At 40.7% G+C, this 17,336-nt stretch overlaps 1 protein-coding gene across 2 annotated transcripts; it reads right to left on the bottom strand.

The window, feature by feature from the left end:
* Nucleotides 1-1,043: 1,043 nt before the first annotated feature.
* plekhn1 (pleckstrin homology domain containing, family N member 1) lies at nucleotides 1,044-14,003 on the bottom strand. 2 transcript variants are annotated; one of them, XM_010741050.3, is made up of 16 exons: nucleotides 13,817-14,003; nucleotides 11,931-12,021; nucleotides 11,592-11,747; nucleotides 10,472-10,552; nucleotides 9,904-9,994; nucleotides 7,994-8,127; nucleotides 7,355-7,504; nucleotides 6,129-6,209; nucleotides 5,943-6,018; nucleotides 5,525-5,670; nucleotides 5,108-5,260; nucleotides 4,124-4,369; nucleotides 3,470-3,625; nucleotides 3,015-3,260; nucleotides 2,725-2,785; nucleotides 1,044-1,873 (listed from the first exon to the last, which is right to left on the bottom strand). In XM_010741050.3, exons 1-16 carry the CDS (start codon nucleotides 13,888-13,890, stop codon nucleotides 1,689-1,691), a joined length of 2,127 nt encoding a protein of 708 aa, XP_010739352.2. In that variant the 5' UTR covers nucleotides 13,891-14,003; the 3' UTR covers nucleotides 1,044-1,688. The 2 variants fall into 2 exon arrangements, with proteins under 2 accessions (XP_010739352.2, XP_019109952.1); XM_019254407.2 differs by having other exon boundaries at nucleotides 3,015-3,257.
* Between the last annotated feature and the right edge of the window lie 3,333 nt (nucleotides 14,004-17,336).

The following is a 17,336-nucleotide window of genomic DNA, read 5'->3' as shown; positions in this document are numbered from 1 at the left end:
AGCTGATGTTATTTATAATACTTGATTTTTTTTATGCTGTTGCAGATATCACTATATAGTTCAAATAGGTATTAATTAGAATAATAAATTATAATAATATGATCAGTATTAGTAGTATTATAGTAAGTATTATTGCTAAGTACTAACAGGAGATCTCCTCTTACATATTTTTACCCAGCAGATGGCAAAGTTGAGCTATAAAATATATAGTATCCTACTGCTCAGAACCAATATGAAGCTGTTAGAGTACTTTTACAACACAAACTGATTAGATTTGATACAGTTTTAAAAACTGGTGCCTTTCAGGACTAAACTTTAAAATGGACTATGCATTTTAAAATTTCCCTGAGAGATTTCCACAGAGGCTCCACGAGAACAGGTCTGAGCAAAAAGATGCATACTGGTCTTTATGATCCCGGAAGGGATTGCATCATTTGTGAGAAACATGTTGCCTTTTGTTTGCATCATTGCTTTTTCTTGTCCAAGTATTTATTAGACTTTAATTGATCTTTCTCCTCCATCTAAGTAAGTACTTTGAATATCATACCACAGAGTCAACACGCAACTTATTCTTGAACCAAAACGGTTTGGTTCATATCACCTTATGTTGATATGATGAGCTTCTTAGTCAAAAGTTATTCATTAACATATGCGGAAGTTATGAAGCAACATTTTCATTTTCTTGGAGCTGTGTCTCTGGTTAATTTAAGTCCAATATTCACTCTTTCAGCTGGTTTTGGTCTCCAATTAACTCCAGGAGGAAATATCTGGCTCTTTACTTACTATATCCTCTACTGTGTACATGGGCTAGATATTAACTTTGTCTGCCATTTGGTGTCGAGCAGGTAGTGTACAATGTCTGCTGCAGATGCAAATGACACTAAGAGCAGCTAAACAGTGAGCTGAACTTGCTATAGCAATGTAAGTTGTCCAATTCTTGATACAAGCAACTTTCACATTGTTTTCAAGGTGTCATTTGATATCAGTTATAGCCATTTTATGAGTATCATTAGAATAAGGAGAATAAAGAAAAATTTGGTGATTTTCTAGTTTTATTTCCAAATATAAATTAACACCTCAAACAAAAATGAAAAAAGGAAGCCACACAGGTATCAGTACTAGTGATAGTAATATTAGCACCTTTAGGGTCGTCAGTTGAAGCCACCTCTATTTACCTCGATGTAACACAATGACATAATAAATCTACAACATTTACAAAAATATACATCCTTTACTATAACAAGCCCTGATGGAATGCTTTTTATAGCTGTAATGGGAAAGAAAACAAAAATATAACAATACTCATATAACAAAACCGGACAGCATGTTAGAAAATACTTTAAATATTTAAAAAACTGGAGGTTTGCACTACATATTAAACCTTTAGTGCAATAATATAATAGAATAAAAATAACATAAAAACTGTACAGTATGTATACCCTGTTCTTCTCTCTTGAATGCTACATATCACTTTCATAATGTTTTGTTATTAGCCCATTCGTCTTCGTACCTGCAGTCATCAATTCTCTGCTTGACCACTCAACATGTAACAAAGCAGTTCATGGGATTTGTTAGATCATACTGTAAGCAGCAGGAGCAACAGGCTCTGTTAGGTCGCTTTTATTATCTCTCTGATACAGATCTGTTGTTTGCACACGTCCAGACGAGTGCCGGGCTATTGTTTTGTTTTATGACCATCTCTGCTGGGTTGCCATAGCACCAAGGCCTCTGGCCCCAAAGTCTAATCCTGTCCAGTGTGTCGAAATTCCAGACGTTGGCTGAATCATTCCAGTATCACAGTCGAACTCCCAAATGTTGTCATAGTCCATTTCCTGGTCATCTGGCTCTGTGGGTTCAAGGTACGAGTGGTGATCTATAGGAGCGAGAGAAGATTCCCAGGCTTTTAGTTTCAAACAATGAAAGACAAACCTCGCCCCAACTGAATAAACTCAGTCACAGTCCCATCATACTTATGGTGCGATTGGCCTTGTACCAACACATAGTTTTACTGTAAAACTAGTAGTGTGACATGCCACTACTACACCACCCTCAATTGTTGTTAATGTTCTCATTCTAGTAGTTCAGAAACAAGCACATGTCAGATGAAATAACCTAGTTATAGCACGTGTTAGGATTAATCTGGAAGGAAAATTCTAGTTGTGTTTTCATAGCTGATAAAAAGAGTCTGTAGATAAGTGTGTAACCAAGCACAGTTGTGTGCTGTCAATCACAGTGCTGGAGTAAACTCTGTCTGTGAACCAGTGTTCTCTTACACCGGGCTTTCCCCACATGGGACATCTGCACAAATGGTATTTAGAGCTGCACTGAGATCAATTTCATTGGCACATTTCCTCATTTCCTCCTCTTTCAAGCACTTTTAACCTTCTGTGTACCTGCTGACAGACCCAAGAGTTCAATCAATCCAAAGTGCATGCAGTGTTTAATTTAAGGTGTAATGGACTGTGAACAATGTTCTGTGTCCTTGGTGGTATTAAGGAAGGCGGCTGACTGTGTTGACTTTCATAACTCGTAAGTGCAAGGAAATATGACACCGCAGTGTTATAGCCGTGATTCGAAAGAGTGACCATTGTTTCTCAATAGATTCTTTCTAAATTTAATTTTATTGTTTTTTATTTACTGTAACCTATCCACACACAGAGAGACACCCTACATAAACAAAATAAGGTTTCATCAAGTTCATCATTGCATGCCTGCAATTCTTACCTGGTGAGTAACCATAAGGCATCTGGGAGGTGTTCCTTGCAGAGCTCAGTGGGAGGACGATCTATCAACCGATGTAAAAACAAAAGAAAGTTAGTTTGTGTGATCAGCTATAACAAACATTCTCATGTTTCCTAAAATATGTTTCATCTGTGACACCTGTTCAAATATCACCTGCAGAACATGCATATACACATGCTCTGCGACCATACTGTGCACCATCGTTGCACTTTGTACCACAGCATTCCAGAAACCGGAGTGTCCTGGGAGTCGAGTATCTCTGTGTTTCTCACCTGCTCTTGCGCTTGGCTGGGTGCAGGCAGCAGCTTAAGCCTCGACACGGCCTCGGCTCTCAGCTCTTCTTGGTTTTGAGGAGTCTCCATCTCCAGGCCCAGAGATTGTCCCTGGGAGTTGGTCAAGACCAGGCTTCTCCTGCAGCGCCTGCCCATGGGAGGGGTGCGGAGCTGGAAGGTGGAGGGTAAGAGCTGGGGACCTTGCTGCTGGTGATGGTGCTGAATTGGCTGTTGCCAGCTCTGCTGCTAAAGCACAGAGGGAAGCATGTGAGGATAAGGCTTTAAGGTGGAAAAACTTTGAGCAGTCATTCCTGCTCTATTGACCACACCTGCACTTTCATATTCTTTTACTGAACATGTGCGTACATGCATGCGTGTGCGTGCACTGCTTGATATTAGACAGGCTGCTCAGGAGTAAATTGAACCTATGGATCCAGTATCATTGACCCACTTACCACTGGCCTTGCCTCATCCAGGGAGTAGATTTCGGGGCTGCAGGGCTCATCGTACAGGGGCGACAGCGGTTGTCGTGTGGCGCACATGTCAGAGTGACGCTGGGGGGAATTCATGGAGTAACTGAGGGATGTCTGAGGGGTGCTCCAGCTGTTAGACTGATCACAAAAGATTCAAACAGATCCAGGAGTTAGTTTAAGTGATAAGCGAGGAATCAATTGCCAAACTGTGTTTCTCTCTCACGCTCTTCAGGTTCACAGAGAGCAATCACTTAAGCCACAGTTAAGGGTCAGATTACCAAGTGCAGGTTTTGGACTAATGCCATTCATGATCTGGTGTGACAATCTGTTGTGTCTTTTGTATTAAACGGCACTCTTAACAGCCACAGTAATGTACCTCCTGAGTACGGGAAATGTTTTAATTGGTGGCTAAAGTTTTGTTTATGAACCTTAATAGAGCTTTTATTCTTTGCACCATGGAGAAGATTGATCTTTCAGTTCTGCACAACTACCAGTGTTACCCCATTTGTTAACACCATATATATTATGACCCCTCTCACTGCATCTATTTTAGTTACTGCACACATGACATGTAAAATAAGTCAACAGTCTCGAGGGGAATATTCGGTTATCACGTTAGACGCCAGACTAAATTACCTTGACAAGCGGGGCTTTCTCCAGCCGCTGTGGACTGGCACGATGCAGTGCAGAGTATGGTGTGCTGTAGATCTGAGACAGCACTGTGGTCTCAACGGGCTGGAGATAGGAACCACGCTGGGATGAGGAGTAGCGCAGTGACGAAGGTCGTAGGTCACGCTCGAGCCTGGTGTGGGAAGACACGCTGTTGTTCCTGCTGCCCAGGCGGGCGGTCTCAGTCGATGAGGGACGACTAGAGTGACTGTACTGTAGGGACACCAAACACACCCAGAGTAAAAGTCAGCCAAGAGTTGTTGCTTTACAACATGGGATTTTAACCACCGAGTCCTTGTAAAACAAACATTAACAGTTTCTCCTCAGTATAGCATTAGTCTTCAGTTTTTTGGTAAACAAAGTTATCTGAGTGTGTGTGAGAAAAACGTTTTGCATCATTTTAATTGAGAGGTTGGTGGTTCAGGTCAGAAGCTGAACAACAACATGCCTTCTGGGCTCTGAGCCCTCTCCACTTTAAAATAATTAGATGGGCAGTAAGTCTTTATAGGCCCTCTCATGAGGGAGTTTGGTCAAAAGATAATGCATTCAGTATTTAAGGCGACTGAAGTTAACAAGCAAACTTTTCACTGCTGAATCAGCATGTAAGAGTTAATTATTTTCCAACATCCATCCAAAAGTAGTTTATTATGAGCACATCTTGTTTTGAGAAAAAAAGTTATGATTTCTTTAACTGGAAGACCTGATAATCATCACCTGAGCCTTTGTAACAGAAGCAGTTTGGTCTCTGGACCTTGCTTTTAATAATTAACTTTATCAAAGAAAGGTGTTGCTGCTCAGCACCACCAAAACAAACACAAGTTTTATTTTATCTGTGTAAGACTAGGTCCTACTACATTTATATCTGTGTAAATATTATAGAGGTCGTGTGTTTGCTTTAGTTTATTAGCCCAAAAATTGTTGAACTCGAGAAGTAGTGCACAGCTAACTTACGCAGAGGGGTTCAGAGTATCCTGGCGAGAGAGGGTTGTCCTCATGAATGGGTAACTGGAGGTTGTGGGACACACGTCCACTCGGTGACTGTCGGAACTTAAGAGACTCACTCCGGCCTTGGCTGTTTCCACTCCACCTGTCAAACTGAGGAGCCTAGAGATCATGGGACAAATAAAAATTTTATGAATTGACTGAAAGCAAATGAGCAAGCATGAGGTTTCAGGTTGTAGTAGTTGTAAATTTCATAGTTATGCTGATTACAGAAGAGGCAGAGCCATGTTGCCTATCTTCCCCTTTCCTCATGCATAAATTCACTCCACTCACACATTTACAAACCAGGCGGAGATTGCTCACTCGATAGTTATTGATCACCCATAGCTGTGAACAGTGTAATTGTTTTTGGCCTGCGGGCCTCACCTCTCTCTGTGTTGGGGTGTAGATGATGTCATACACGGGGGGCGGAGGGCTGAGAACGGGCACATCAGCAGCTTTGAAATTCTGAATCCAGTCACAGAACTCAGACCTATCCAGACACGACACCACTATGGGGTTGATCAGCTTCCCTGGGAAGAGAGGAGGGGAGGGGGAGGACAAAGCCTGTCATTCGGTCTGTTCGCTCACTGGAATGTGCTATAGTCAGATTGTCATTCTGTGGATAAAATAAGCTCATTCATGGAGGGGTACACTCTGTGACGCTAGCAGATTCATGGAAAAGGCCACTTAGTGTAAAGGATGCATAAGAATGTACACATTAAAATCCCTTTAACATGTCTTTTTAAATGCCAGCATGCAAAGAGGCTGCAATGGAGCAGCTCACTGATTTTTTTGTATTTACCTTCAATCATAAAAGTGTTTGGCTTCACGTCTTGGCAGGGTGTGGTCACAGTAATCATGTTGAGTGGAAGTTTCCCCTGTAATCATATAGACTCGTTAACACAAGCTTTGGATATACTGTGTGCACATAGATTAGGATGTGATTAAGTGCATGAAGTCATGCTGTAAGATGTGAGGTCAATGGTACCTTGTAGAAGAGCCCATCATTCTCCTCTGATAGGATGATCAGTGTCGATGGGTACATCACCAGGAGTCTGTCACTCTGTTCCTGTGGACACAAGATTACAGCTGCTAGTTAGTAAGTGTGGGTGTAGTTGTGTTTACCTGCAGCAATACTCTCATAGATTATACTAGTTATTAACCATCATCTTTACATTCATATATCATTTTTCATAATTATATTAATCTTTGTGGTGTCAAATGTCATCCTAGGAAGATGATGATATACTATTTTTTTCTTGTGGAGATGTTAATTTCTCCCTTTATTTAGTACAAATCAAATCAAAGTTTCATTTTAACTGTCAGCTTTTGGTGTAGTACAAGAAAGAAAACACTTATTCTGACTGTGTGGAGATAAGACTATGAATAATACAAAACGCTGAGGCAACCGTGAGACCTGGTGCAAACATGAAAAAATAAAAACACCAGTATTATCCTTTAATGCTCTGTTGAGAGGTACTTTTTAAATCCCAGTAAGATCTATGGTCAAACCAGTTAGTGGGGCATTTAAAGGTGCGGCAGACTGAGAGTTTATGTTTCCTCTCCCTCTTGGAGGGTGTGTCCGGACAGACAGCTGACATTCCAGCTGTGAGGTGAGTCGAGTCACTACGTGAGCCTGGCAAATGCCTCTCACACACCAGGCCCTAAATCTCACACACTTCAATAGGGCTGCCGCTATTTCCCACCGAGAATTAAACACTGATATCCATGCAAGTCGTGTCATGATTACTGGTTTTGGAGGTTGCTATGTGATGCTGTGTCAGCATTATTTATTTGTGCTCATATCTTATTTGGTTAGCGTGCGGTAGTATATTTTTAATCAGTTGGTTGTAGGTGTCTGACGCTGTCTTACACCTTGACAGGAGCAAAAACATATTTATATTTTAACATATCTGCAGGAGAGGCACCATTTGCCAAAATATGGACTCCACCCTTTTCACTCACTCCTTACATTGTGTTGAGGTAATGTGTGTGAGTTGCACAATGTGAGTCTATGTGAAACTATGTGAGTCACCTGGATTTAGACCTGATGTGATGCTGCTTGTATTCATCATGTGAGAAATTCCCAGAGACTGAAAACATGTATCATGAGTTACAGTCTGCTCTACTGTACATTTCCATAAATAGGCAAGAGTATAGATAGCGTGCTTTATTCTTGTGATTCACTCATGATAAGTAACACTCGTGACGTACCTGACAGGGCAGGTGCTGCAGTCGGACTTTAGTGACGTAGGTTATGGTACCCAGGCTGTCCCGCTGAGAGCCCTCCCACTCGTAGATGGGCTCCCTGTTGATGGAGTTCCTCAGCTCCTCTCTGCCCTCAAGGGTCTCCTTCTGGTTTATCTACAGTGCGTACACAGAAAAGGATCATTAGCAAATAAGCACATTTTAAGCAAACATGTTTATTTGGATTTTTTTTCAAAATTTGTTTATTGCAAAGGCTCCTAAGCTTAAGCTCATTAAAGCATGAGTTCAGTTATTTTCTTTTGTCGTGACACATCTAGCTTTGTGTGTTTTATCAGGCATTTCCCCACCTGTGGGTGTGGAGTCAGCACTTTAACCCATCACAGATGTTAGTTTTAGTTTATTGTAGGTTGTGATGTGGTCAAGGCCGCTCCCTAGTATGCAGGCCTCAGGGAGAGCCAGCGATGACCTAACTGACTCACCAAACCTGCCTACTCACACACGCACCCTGTTTTATCAAAAGTGGTTGAAGCCAAAGCATTTTCATGGCATATTCACCAGGTGGATTAAAAGATTACCACACTTTAAGGGCTTGTCTGAATTTGAAAAAAAGTTAGCTATTTGTAGTAGGAATACATCAAAACTTACTTTCACTCTGGTGTAGTTTTCAGGTGCAATTGCAGTTCCTCCATTGGCCTCAATGTTTTCTTTGAGCAGGCCAAACCACAGGTCCATTTCTTCTTGGTTGGCACAGTATACGATGATTGGGTTAAGGCTAACACCTGCAGGGTGCAAAGGTCACAAGGTCAAAAAGGGAAAGCCTTATTTTTTCCAAACTACCATAGCAGTGAATCATTAATGGAGTTCACTCACTGTTTAGAACATGTTAGGAAATAAGTACAATAAATGTTAACACATGTTCAAGGTGTTAAACCACATGTAAGATGTCTTGCAGACGATCCCCCATGACCTGCTTCGTTTGGCATTTAAAAGTCATAGTAGACTCTCCCTCCCACACACTGCTTACCCAGGAGGAATGGACAGGGCCTGGGATGAAAAGAGCTGGAATCTCCCATTATCTTTCAGTCCCACACATACCAGAGATAACCAGCAGAGATAACCTATTTCATTCCAGTCCCACTGCTTTGTACTATAATTGTCGGGATCCATAGCCCACTGACTACTCGTTAATAAGCAGCTACTGTGGACTCATCTGTTGACTTTCTCTTAATTGTAGACCTTGACCATAGCACTCCCCTTAAAAGTGCTGTTTTCCACATTTCAGGCAAGGTGAGTGATGTGAAAAGACCATACGTACATAATGAGACTTTCCCACCTTCAAACTTTCAGTCAGTTTATAGATGTCATTAACTACTGTTAAAAGTAATTAACCATCATAAACTAAGCTTCACAACAACACAATTAATTCAAACCATGTGAAGTTTTTCCGGGAATCATCTCGTGCTGCGTTTGCTTCGTCACTAGCTACACTCACCCACACACTACTTTATCCTAACGCTGATTCATACTTCCAGCTCATTGAGAGGAAGACGCTGGTCTCACAGAGGAAATCTCCACTTCATATCTCTCACTTGACTAAGAATTTCGTCATGCTTCCCCTACATGTTTCCTGTCAGCGATGCGTCCCATTAGGTAAATAAAAGTTCACACTGAAATGAAAATAACTAGCAGCTGATCCAGGAAATTGCAGTAAGTCAAGTATGAAACACAAAAGAGTGTAAATATTATAACAGCAGAGATGATTGAGATTTTACATAGTAATGATAAAGAAATATAAACAGACTTTTTTCACACTTCATGACTGGGGTTGACTTTCCCAGGCAAGGACTAAAGCTGTTTAGTCACTACAGCAGCTTATTTCTACATCAAGGTTATTATTGTTTATGCCCATTCAGAGTTCAAAAGAAGAAGTGACATTTCTACAAGGAATTAACCTGAGCAGTTTTTGGAATGTGCCATAGATTATAGACGGTGACAAGGCTAAGAGTGGTAGCTGGGCTTTTCTGCGCGACAGCTGGCCTGACTGAAGTGCACCTGTTGTCTAACAAGCAGGGCCTTTAAGGCCGGTTTGGCCCCTTGACCACGGATGAAGCATGCCCAGCTCTAGTTAGTGTTGGGGTTGAGTGGAGGTGAAGAGGGTCGCGGCACCTTTGAATCGCAGGAATGTGACAACATAGGAAATGCTGCAGTTTGAAAATAGCATGTGGTTTCTCCCTCATTTGTGAAGAGAGTGAGGAGAATTTTTACTTTGATCCATAACTGATGATGAGCGGGACAAATATAGCAGGCCACAAGCCGTGGTAAAAAAAAAAAAAAGTAATTCATTATAATGCAACTCCAGTTCTAGTTCATCCTGTTTCCTTTGTTGATGGTTGAAGTCGTCTACTGGCTTATAAACATCTTGCTGGATTAGCTGGTTCCAGTCCGAGTGATTGATTAGCTAACTAACACAGCCAGTAAAACTCAAAACAGATGAATACAACAGTCCAGGGCTCTGTGCCAAGACTCCCTTGTTTCTTTACTGAAGTTGAACTTACCGTTTATTTGAAAGGCAAATTCCTGGGGTTGGCTGTGGTTGCAGTTCTGTTGCAGGTTGCAGATGGTGAGTTCTTTCAACGGAAGAGTTCCCTGCACATAAAACAACAAAAAAAGCTTTATACGCATACCAAAAGCATTTCCTGTTCTGCTCTATTTGAGCCAACTGCTCAGCCCAAAATGTTAACAAAGAAATTAATCACCATGGCCCCTGAGGTCAGTCAAGTAAGTCAATGATGTATTCATGTCTGCCCCACATTTGCCGTCATCTATGTTCTGACTAATACTGTATACAGGTGCTGAGCTGTCTCTTTTTGACATGGGAGCTCTCGACTCTCTCGACAGACACAGTAAACTGATGATTAATGGCTGCTCAAGCTTTATGAGACAGGTGAAGAAGCATAATCATACTTTCTGTTTACCAACACACAGCTGGTTGACAAGGTATGCATGTCAAAAGGTATGATGACATAACGTAAAACTTTGCCCCACAGGAATATTTAAACTATATAAAAAAAATCAATCCTGAGATATTAGCTGATGTGGAAGAAGCATGGACTTGAAACTCACTTGGTATGTCAATCCGGTTGTGTTGTTGGAGACGAAATGAAGGTGTGTCTGGAAGAGATCCAGGTAGCAGTCATGTACATCCTGCAGAGGATAATATGTAAGTTAAAGGTGAGAGAGTTACAGACACAGATTCAGTGAAAATAAAGTAAAATTATTCCTGTCTGAGAATTAATTGCAAATTGTAGTGCAGTCAAAAGTCACATTCAGTGTGTGCAGCAGCTGATTTTACAGATTGGTACACTTTAATTAGAAAACAAATCAGTAAAATCAACTGTAATTAATGTTGATCAAATTGAACCTTACATGCACAAATGCTTGTGTCTAGAGGCCCAAGAGGCTGTTACTCTGTACTGGTGTTTGTCTGATGAGGAAAAAGCCTTATGATCCTTATCCTAATCTTTAAATCCCTGCCAGGGGTTAGTCTGATCAACTATTTCACATCGGAACATCTTGTTCTTACTTTGCTGATTCATACAGGAAAGCAGGAAATGTTCTGTGACTACTACACTGACACTTGCAATCTTCGTGTTCTTTAATGGTACATAAATGACTTTTTGTCATCACTTTGTGATATTACGTTCTGTTATAGTGTGTTCTTTGGCGGTCATGATGGCATCAACTCAATAAATCTTTTCTTTCTACTTTTTGACAGCTGTTGTGTCACATCTCTGATAAATTGCAGTTCCCACAATGAGGAGCCGGTGTGTCTTCTATCAGTCCCTGGGATCAGAAGAACTCTCTCTCTACCCTGAGGTTTTCTCTCAGAGATGTTTCACAACCAAAGCAGAGGCGAGCATGTCCAAACACAGGCTGTGGTCCGCTTGGTGGAAAACTGATTGGATTATTCACAACCAGCCACCACGTCAATGCCAGCAGCAAGTTTCAGTGTGTCTGGTGGCCGCAGAGCAACATCCTGTTACTCTCCACCTGTTTTTCTTTTTGTTTTGTTTTGACACTCACTGGATTCATTTAGATGACTGGCTTGATGTGTCATTGTAGGCTTGGTCATTGTTTAAGACCTCATTACCCGCAAGGATTGTGTAGCTTATGTTTGTGTTTTTTTTATTTGCTTTCCTGCTGTTTCAACATAGTCATTAAAAAGTTATTTTGCGCCACTCACCTGGCAGTGCAGGAAGCGGAAACGAACTTTGGAGCTGTGAATCATGCGTCCATAATTTTTCACATTGATGCTGCTTTTCTTCCAGCCGCTGGCCGGGTCATACGGAGGATCCCATTTTATGTTCTCTATAGTCTGCAGATCTTTAGAGGACATTTCCTGCAACCAGTCAAAACAGTAGTAAAGTTCAGCCATGACATGAATAAACCAGTTAGACCTGCTGTTAAAATCAGTCAGAGACGGCAATAAAAACCAAATCACACACAGGTTGACATGTATAGGTATGCAGATGATTGAGTTTCATGTTTTTGCCATGTCCTAGAAGCTGATGGGGGTTCTTACCTTCCTGGGGGTGACGGTACACAGGATATTGATAATGCTGTTGGACTTCTCCTGTCCCTCTTGGGGATTCTTCTTGCGAAACAGGCGACTGCTGTTGGATAGAAAGTAAAACCACGTGTTAACTACTCACTCTCCAGTGTTTACCATTCATCCTGTTAGCTGTTCGGTTAACTTCCCATCTGCAGTGTCAACAAGGAACATTTCCTGTATATGAAAGCTTACTGTCATCTACTGTTGTTCGAACTGTATTTGCACTCCACTGTTTTGCATTTCAAATTCAGGCTCTGTTACTTATTTCTCTGTTTTTACCCGTTTTCCACAGTATCACAATCAAGCAACTGAAACTTGAACGACTGCCAAAGTTCAATTTTCACAGCAGATCAATGACTGATTTGTGTCTCATGTCATATAAATTAACTAGAGCCCCTTCCTTTATTCCCATTCCATCAATGCCAGCCATTTAAATGATAAGAACAATCAGGTCTTGTGTTTCTGATAGCCAGGATATGCATAGGAAAATCAGCATTCAATGTCCCTCTTTGTTTTGCATGACCCTCATCTGTTACTATTAGTGTCACATCTTTGTGAGGAAGCTCCCTCGCTGCAATGATAAGGCTCGGGGTCTGCTTTTACAATCTCAGCTTGGAGTTTATCCGCTTATCTGCACAGATGTGTGCCAGTGTCCTCGGTGCAACAATGCAGGCTTTTGTTTGCATGGTGGGAATCAAGGTCTGCCTAATCAGAAAATCCATGTCCAACATCGATCATTGATTTGAGTTTGGCGAGTGATGCTATTCCACTCCATGTACTGTATTCATACACAGAAAAATAACATATAAAATATGGTAACTGTGCATGCTGATACATTTGGCAGCTGCAAAGTGAAAAAGGAATGTAGATAATAGACAGGTAGTGGATTTACACACCCCACATTCTCCAAGTCACTGCTGTGGCATTCAACTGCTACTCGCTCCTCTTCTCTATGGGGAATACCTGAGCCTGGCCTGATTCCCCAACACAAAGACTAAGTAGGGAACACAGGAAACAAGAACACTGAACGTATTGTCCATGCTGAACGATCGACCCAACTTGGAAGGTGTATCAGTGTTCTAGTTGGGCCGTTGGGCTTTTGAAACCCAACGTTTCTTTTCTTTTTTTGAGGGTTGCCCTGCCTCTGATTTTATTTGAAAACCAAGAGCTCCTTGGCATGTTTGACAAAACCAGACCCTGACTCATCACACAGTGGAGACTGGAGCAGAGGCTAATTGGAATCAGATGTGGTGGTCCAGCAGAGTAGGCTGTACCAAGTGTAACGTGCCCAGGCATATAAAGCTGGAGGATTAACGAAAACAAGATAGAATAATAGTATAACCAGTATAACCCATTAATGTCAGTTTGTTCCTGCATTAATATCCAAAGCTGACAGGTCACGTCACTACAGACTATTAACTTCAGGTGTCATTAACCAGATATTATCTGTAATTTACTATAATTGCCCACATGTTATCATGATAATGAATGGGGGTCAGGTCCTGATTTTGGAGGGAAACCAGATTCACTGACAGCTGGCAGATCATCTTCACAGAGATGCAAAGAGGAGGCAAATGGTAACTGGATCATTGACACCGTTGGCCAGACGGGCACCACTCAGACACGACTCTGGAACTATCCTGTATTACCATATGATCCTGACCCTGGCCTCGCAAAATTCACAACCTCTGTTTCACCCCACTGCTCAAAAACTGGGTGAAATACCAAGAACTCCTTCCATCTGAAACACACAGTCTAAAATAACAAACGACAGCAGGCATGACATGTGCTCTGTGTGGAGCAAACACACTGATACAAGTACAGTAAGAATACCTGGACAGTTTTGTTGTTCTTACCTGTTTCTGCGTATGAAACTCTTGCTGGAGAATCTTAAGTTGTGCTGGGGGATACATGACATGCTGCTCCCCATGCTGCCGTTGTTTGTGGAGCTTTGTGCTGCTCTGAAGACAAACTGTAGTCCTTCTGTGATGGATGAGTGTAATCCAAGAGTGCGGTGCGCTCCCTGCTGAAGTCAGACTTGTACTGAGGGAGAAGTGAGAAGGGTGAGGGCTCTGTAGTCAGACCGGTGAGTGAGTGTCTGCGTAAAAGGGGTGGAGTTTGGGTTCTGTGTCACAGGCTGTGTGTGTGTGTGTGGTGAATAACCAGTAGGAGTCACACCTTCTGTGAGTTGCCTCTGTCTGTTAAATCAATCCCAACAACAGAGACAGGAGGAGGGGAGTTCAGGGAGAAGTGTGCCATTTCACACCTTTCAGGAACCAAATGGGGATCGTTGTTGGTCACTTAAACCTGGATGGTGTGTGTGTCAATCAAAGGGGAAGATAGGAGCTTCCCTTGGCATGCCCAGACATGAAAAATGCCAGCACACTGAAGCAGTCTATTTATTATTGGCCCACATACTTTAAACACATCCGTGTCATTTTGAAATTTAAATAACTGGGAAGTGTTATATTACACTCCCTTGTTGTTTTTGTTCTACTAAATTGAAAGGAAAACACACTGTAGATGATAAAAAACGATGAAATATCATTGTCATATTTAAATGAAGGAGGTGAACGTATCAAGTATCACATTGTTTTCAAACTCTGTGAATGTGAGATCTTCTCGACTAGTGTTTTTCAAACCCTTTACACTGTGTATCACCCCAGAATATATTCGGCTCTCCAAGTACCATCAGTATAGCGGCTAATTTACAATGTACATGGATGTGACGCCTTCTGTGGGTGCAGCAGCCACCATAGCTAATCATGGCCGTTCTAGTCAATGTTTAAAACCCTATCTATCTATCTATCTATCTATCTATCTATCTATCTATCTGTCTATCTGTCTGTCTGTCTGTCTGTCTGTCTGTCTGTCTATCTATCTATCTATCTATCTATTCATATTCATATTCGTATCACCGGACTATTTTATCCTCTCGTCACTTTGAGGACAGTCATCTGTCAGTGGGATGGAGGATAGTTTAAACAGGACGCTTGTGTATGCAAAGGCTCGTGTTTTCATAAGGCAAGAGGTGTATGCAAATAAATCTTATTTGCATGTAAGGAGTATGTTCTTTTCCACCACGTAAAAAGTAAAACTCGTTCTAACAAAAATCTACTTTTAAAATGTGTTAACGATCTTTTCTTCTTCTTCACAGTATAGTGAAATATGCTTTTTATTTTATTAATACAGTACAACCAACATTACATGCCCCCAAACAGAATCAATCTTACTTTATTTTAATTTCTTATTCAAACTTTTGTTTTCTAGGTTTCCACATTCTCAATCTAGGAGACATGTAATTTTCCAGTTTGTCTCCTTAAATAGACAGTGATAAGTGGTCCTATCAATCAGACTGAGGAGTCAAACACTCGTGATCGTCGTTTGTTTGCCCAATAATTAGGTCATTGTCTGTGACCTGCTGCTGCGCTGCAGTCATAAAGTGAAACGTGTGCCGCTCGCTGTCAGGTAACCTGTTCAGCCGGATTATTCAAACGGATTCACCTGAGGCAGCAACAGTCATTATCTTGTTAAAACCAACTGTAGGGTCATTGACACTCGTCACGTACTGTATTGTTCCCTAAAACTTTGATTACCCCCCGAGCTCATGACAAGTAATTTAATCAATGAAGAGTACTGATTGAACTGCATACGGTGTTAGGGAATGTAAAACATCTTGGTAAATGACAAGATAATGAGGCTAAGCTCAATGTTTTCATCACATCAGTAGCTGGAGTTAAGATTGAGTTAATTTCTCTGAATTATTGTCTGACAATCACATGATTGGCATCGAGTGGGGTTTGTTCTTCAGAGTGCATAATTACTGTCAACAACAATGTGTGAAACACAAAACCTTCGGCAAGTAGGGACATGTTAGATCAAAGGCACACACAGCAACACAAACATACTAATCTATCACAACTTGTCTTATTTTTAATAATGTACAGAGGACAAAAATGTGATTGTGACCTGAAATCATGACAAAGTCAAACTAGCCAAGCTTAAAAACACTCCCAACAACGTTTTATATTATTTTATTGTTACGTTGGGTAGCAGTTGCTGAGCCACTTCTCTAAACAACAGTAAAAATAACATCACCCTCAGAGTAGAGAATTAAGAGATCATAGAAATTATTATGAACTTAATATTGTGAAATTTATTTTTGATTTTTATCTTCTCTTTAAGGTCCAGTGTGTCAGATTTAGGTAACTCTATTCACAGAATATGGCATAAATTCAATATAATATATAGAATTATATTTATTAGTTCACTAATATAAGTATAAGAATTGTTATGTTTTTGTTACTCTACAATGAGGCTTTTATATCTACCGACACCACCGGTCATCCATGTTTCTACAGTAGTCCAGAACGAACAAACTAAACACTTTTCTTTGATGTTTTTGGCATTTCATAAATATAGGTCATATTTAGACCTCCCTGCCATGCTTAATGACAGGCAAAACATGATTTACGGAAAACAAATATGAAAGAATTAAAACTTGTAGCATAACATAAATGTATACGATTGTTACATAATCCAGGAGAATCCCATGTTTGGGGAGGGGACGTGTCTTTAAGATGTGGTCTTTTATTTTAGATAGTATCCGTGATCACTATTGTTTTGATAGTTGTTTGAATTCCTTTTATTTATTTATTAAATCAGTTAAATGAAATCTGAATATTTCACAGAGTAATACATCTGATTACATTGTGATCATGGTAGTGCAGGCATTGACGTAATCATTTCAGGTGAAAGCTTCTTTCCAGTCTGGGTCTGGAAAAAGTAGGAAGATGAACTTGAAAACACATGCCTCCCTCATGGTGACTCACCTCTCTGTCACAGTTTTCCTCAAATATGAGGAAGGAAAGCCAATGGGAAAAAGCAAGGGGTTTTCACCGTGAGGTAAATCCTTTTTAGTGTTTCTGGTGAAGCAATTAAATCTCCAGGAAGATAATAATTATCAGGTAAGATGTAGGGAAGACTATTCCCCAAGAACTGAACCATTACACACAGAAACTACAGTACGCTGGAAATGAAACCAAGAATAGGTACAAAACTGCCCCACATTTCTTCATCCATGTGAAAGTCAAGAGTAAAATATCTGAATCTTATCTTGACTTTTAACAACACTTCAGTTCATGAAACCTCTAAAACTAGTGACTGGATCCATTTACTTATGACACTAGACATGACACTAGCGACATGCTAAATATTATGTTAACAAGTTAGCGTGTAACATGACAATGGTTTGCATGTTAATATACTGTTAGCATGTTAACATGAAAACTGTTAACTTATGCTATTTGAGTAGGGTCATGTTTACTATTTTAAGTTTATTTGCTGTCTTTAATATTTCTTAAGTAATTAAATAAT

Source organism: Larimichthys crocea, chromosome XV, assembly GCF_000972845.2.
Source record: "Larimichthys crocea isolate SSNF chromosome XV, L_crocea_2.0, whole genome shotgun sequence".
NCBI classification, from domain to species: domain Eukaryota; kingdom Metazoa; phylum Chordata; class Actinopteri; family Sciaenidae; genus Larimichthys; species Larimichthys crocea.
Note: the sequence above shows the minus strand (reverse complement) of the source record. Positions and strands in the feature narration are given on the sequence as shown.

Bases quoted from the DNA above. Each gene is read 5' to 3' on its own strand.
- plekhn1 (XM_010741050.3), bottom strand. From the start codon at position 13,890: ATGGGGAGCAGCATGTCATGTATCCCCCAGCACAACTTAAGATTCTCC. The intron at 6,019-6,128 runs GTACCATTGACC...ATATGATTACAG, and splicing joins ATGATGGGCTCTTCTACAAG to GGGAAACTTCCACTCAACAT. The intron at 1,874-2,724 runs GTAAGAATTGCA...TCGCTCCTATAG, and splicing joins GCCTTATGGTTACTCACCAG to ATCACCACTCGTACCTTGAA.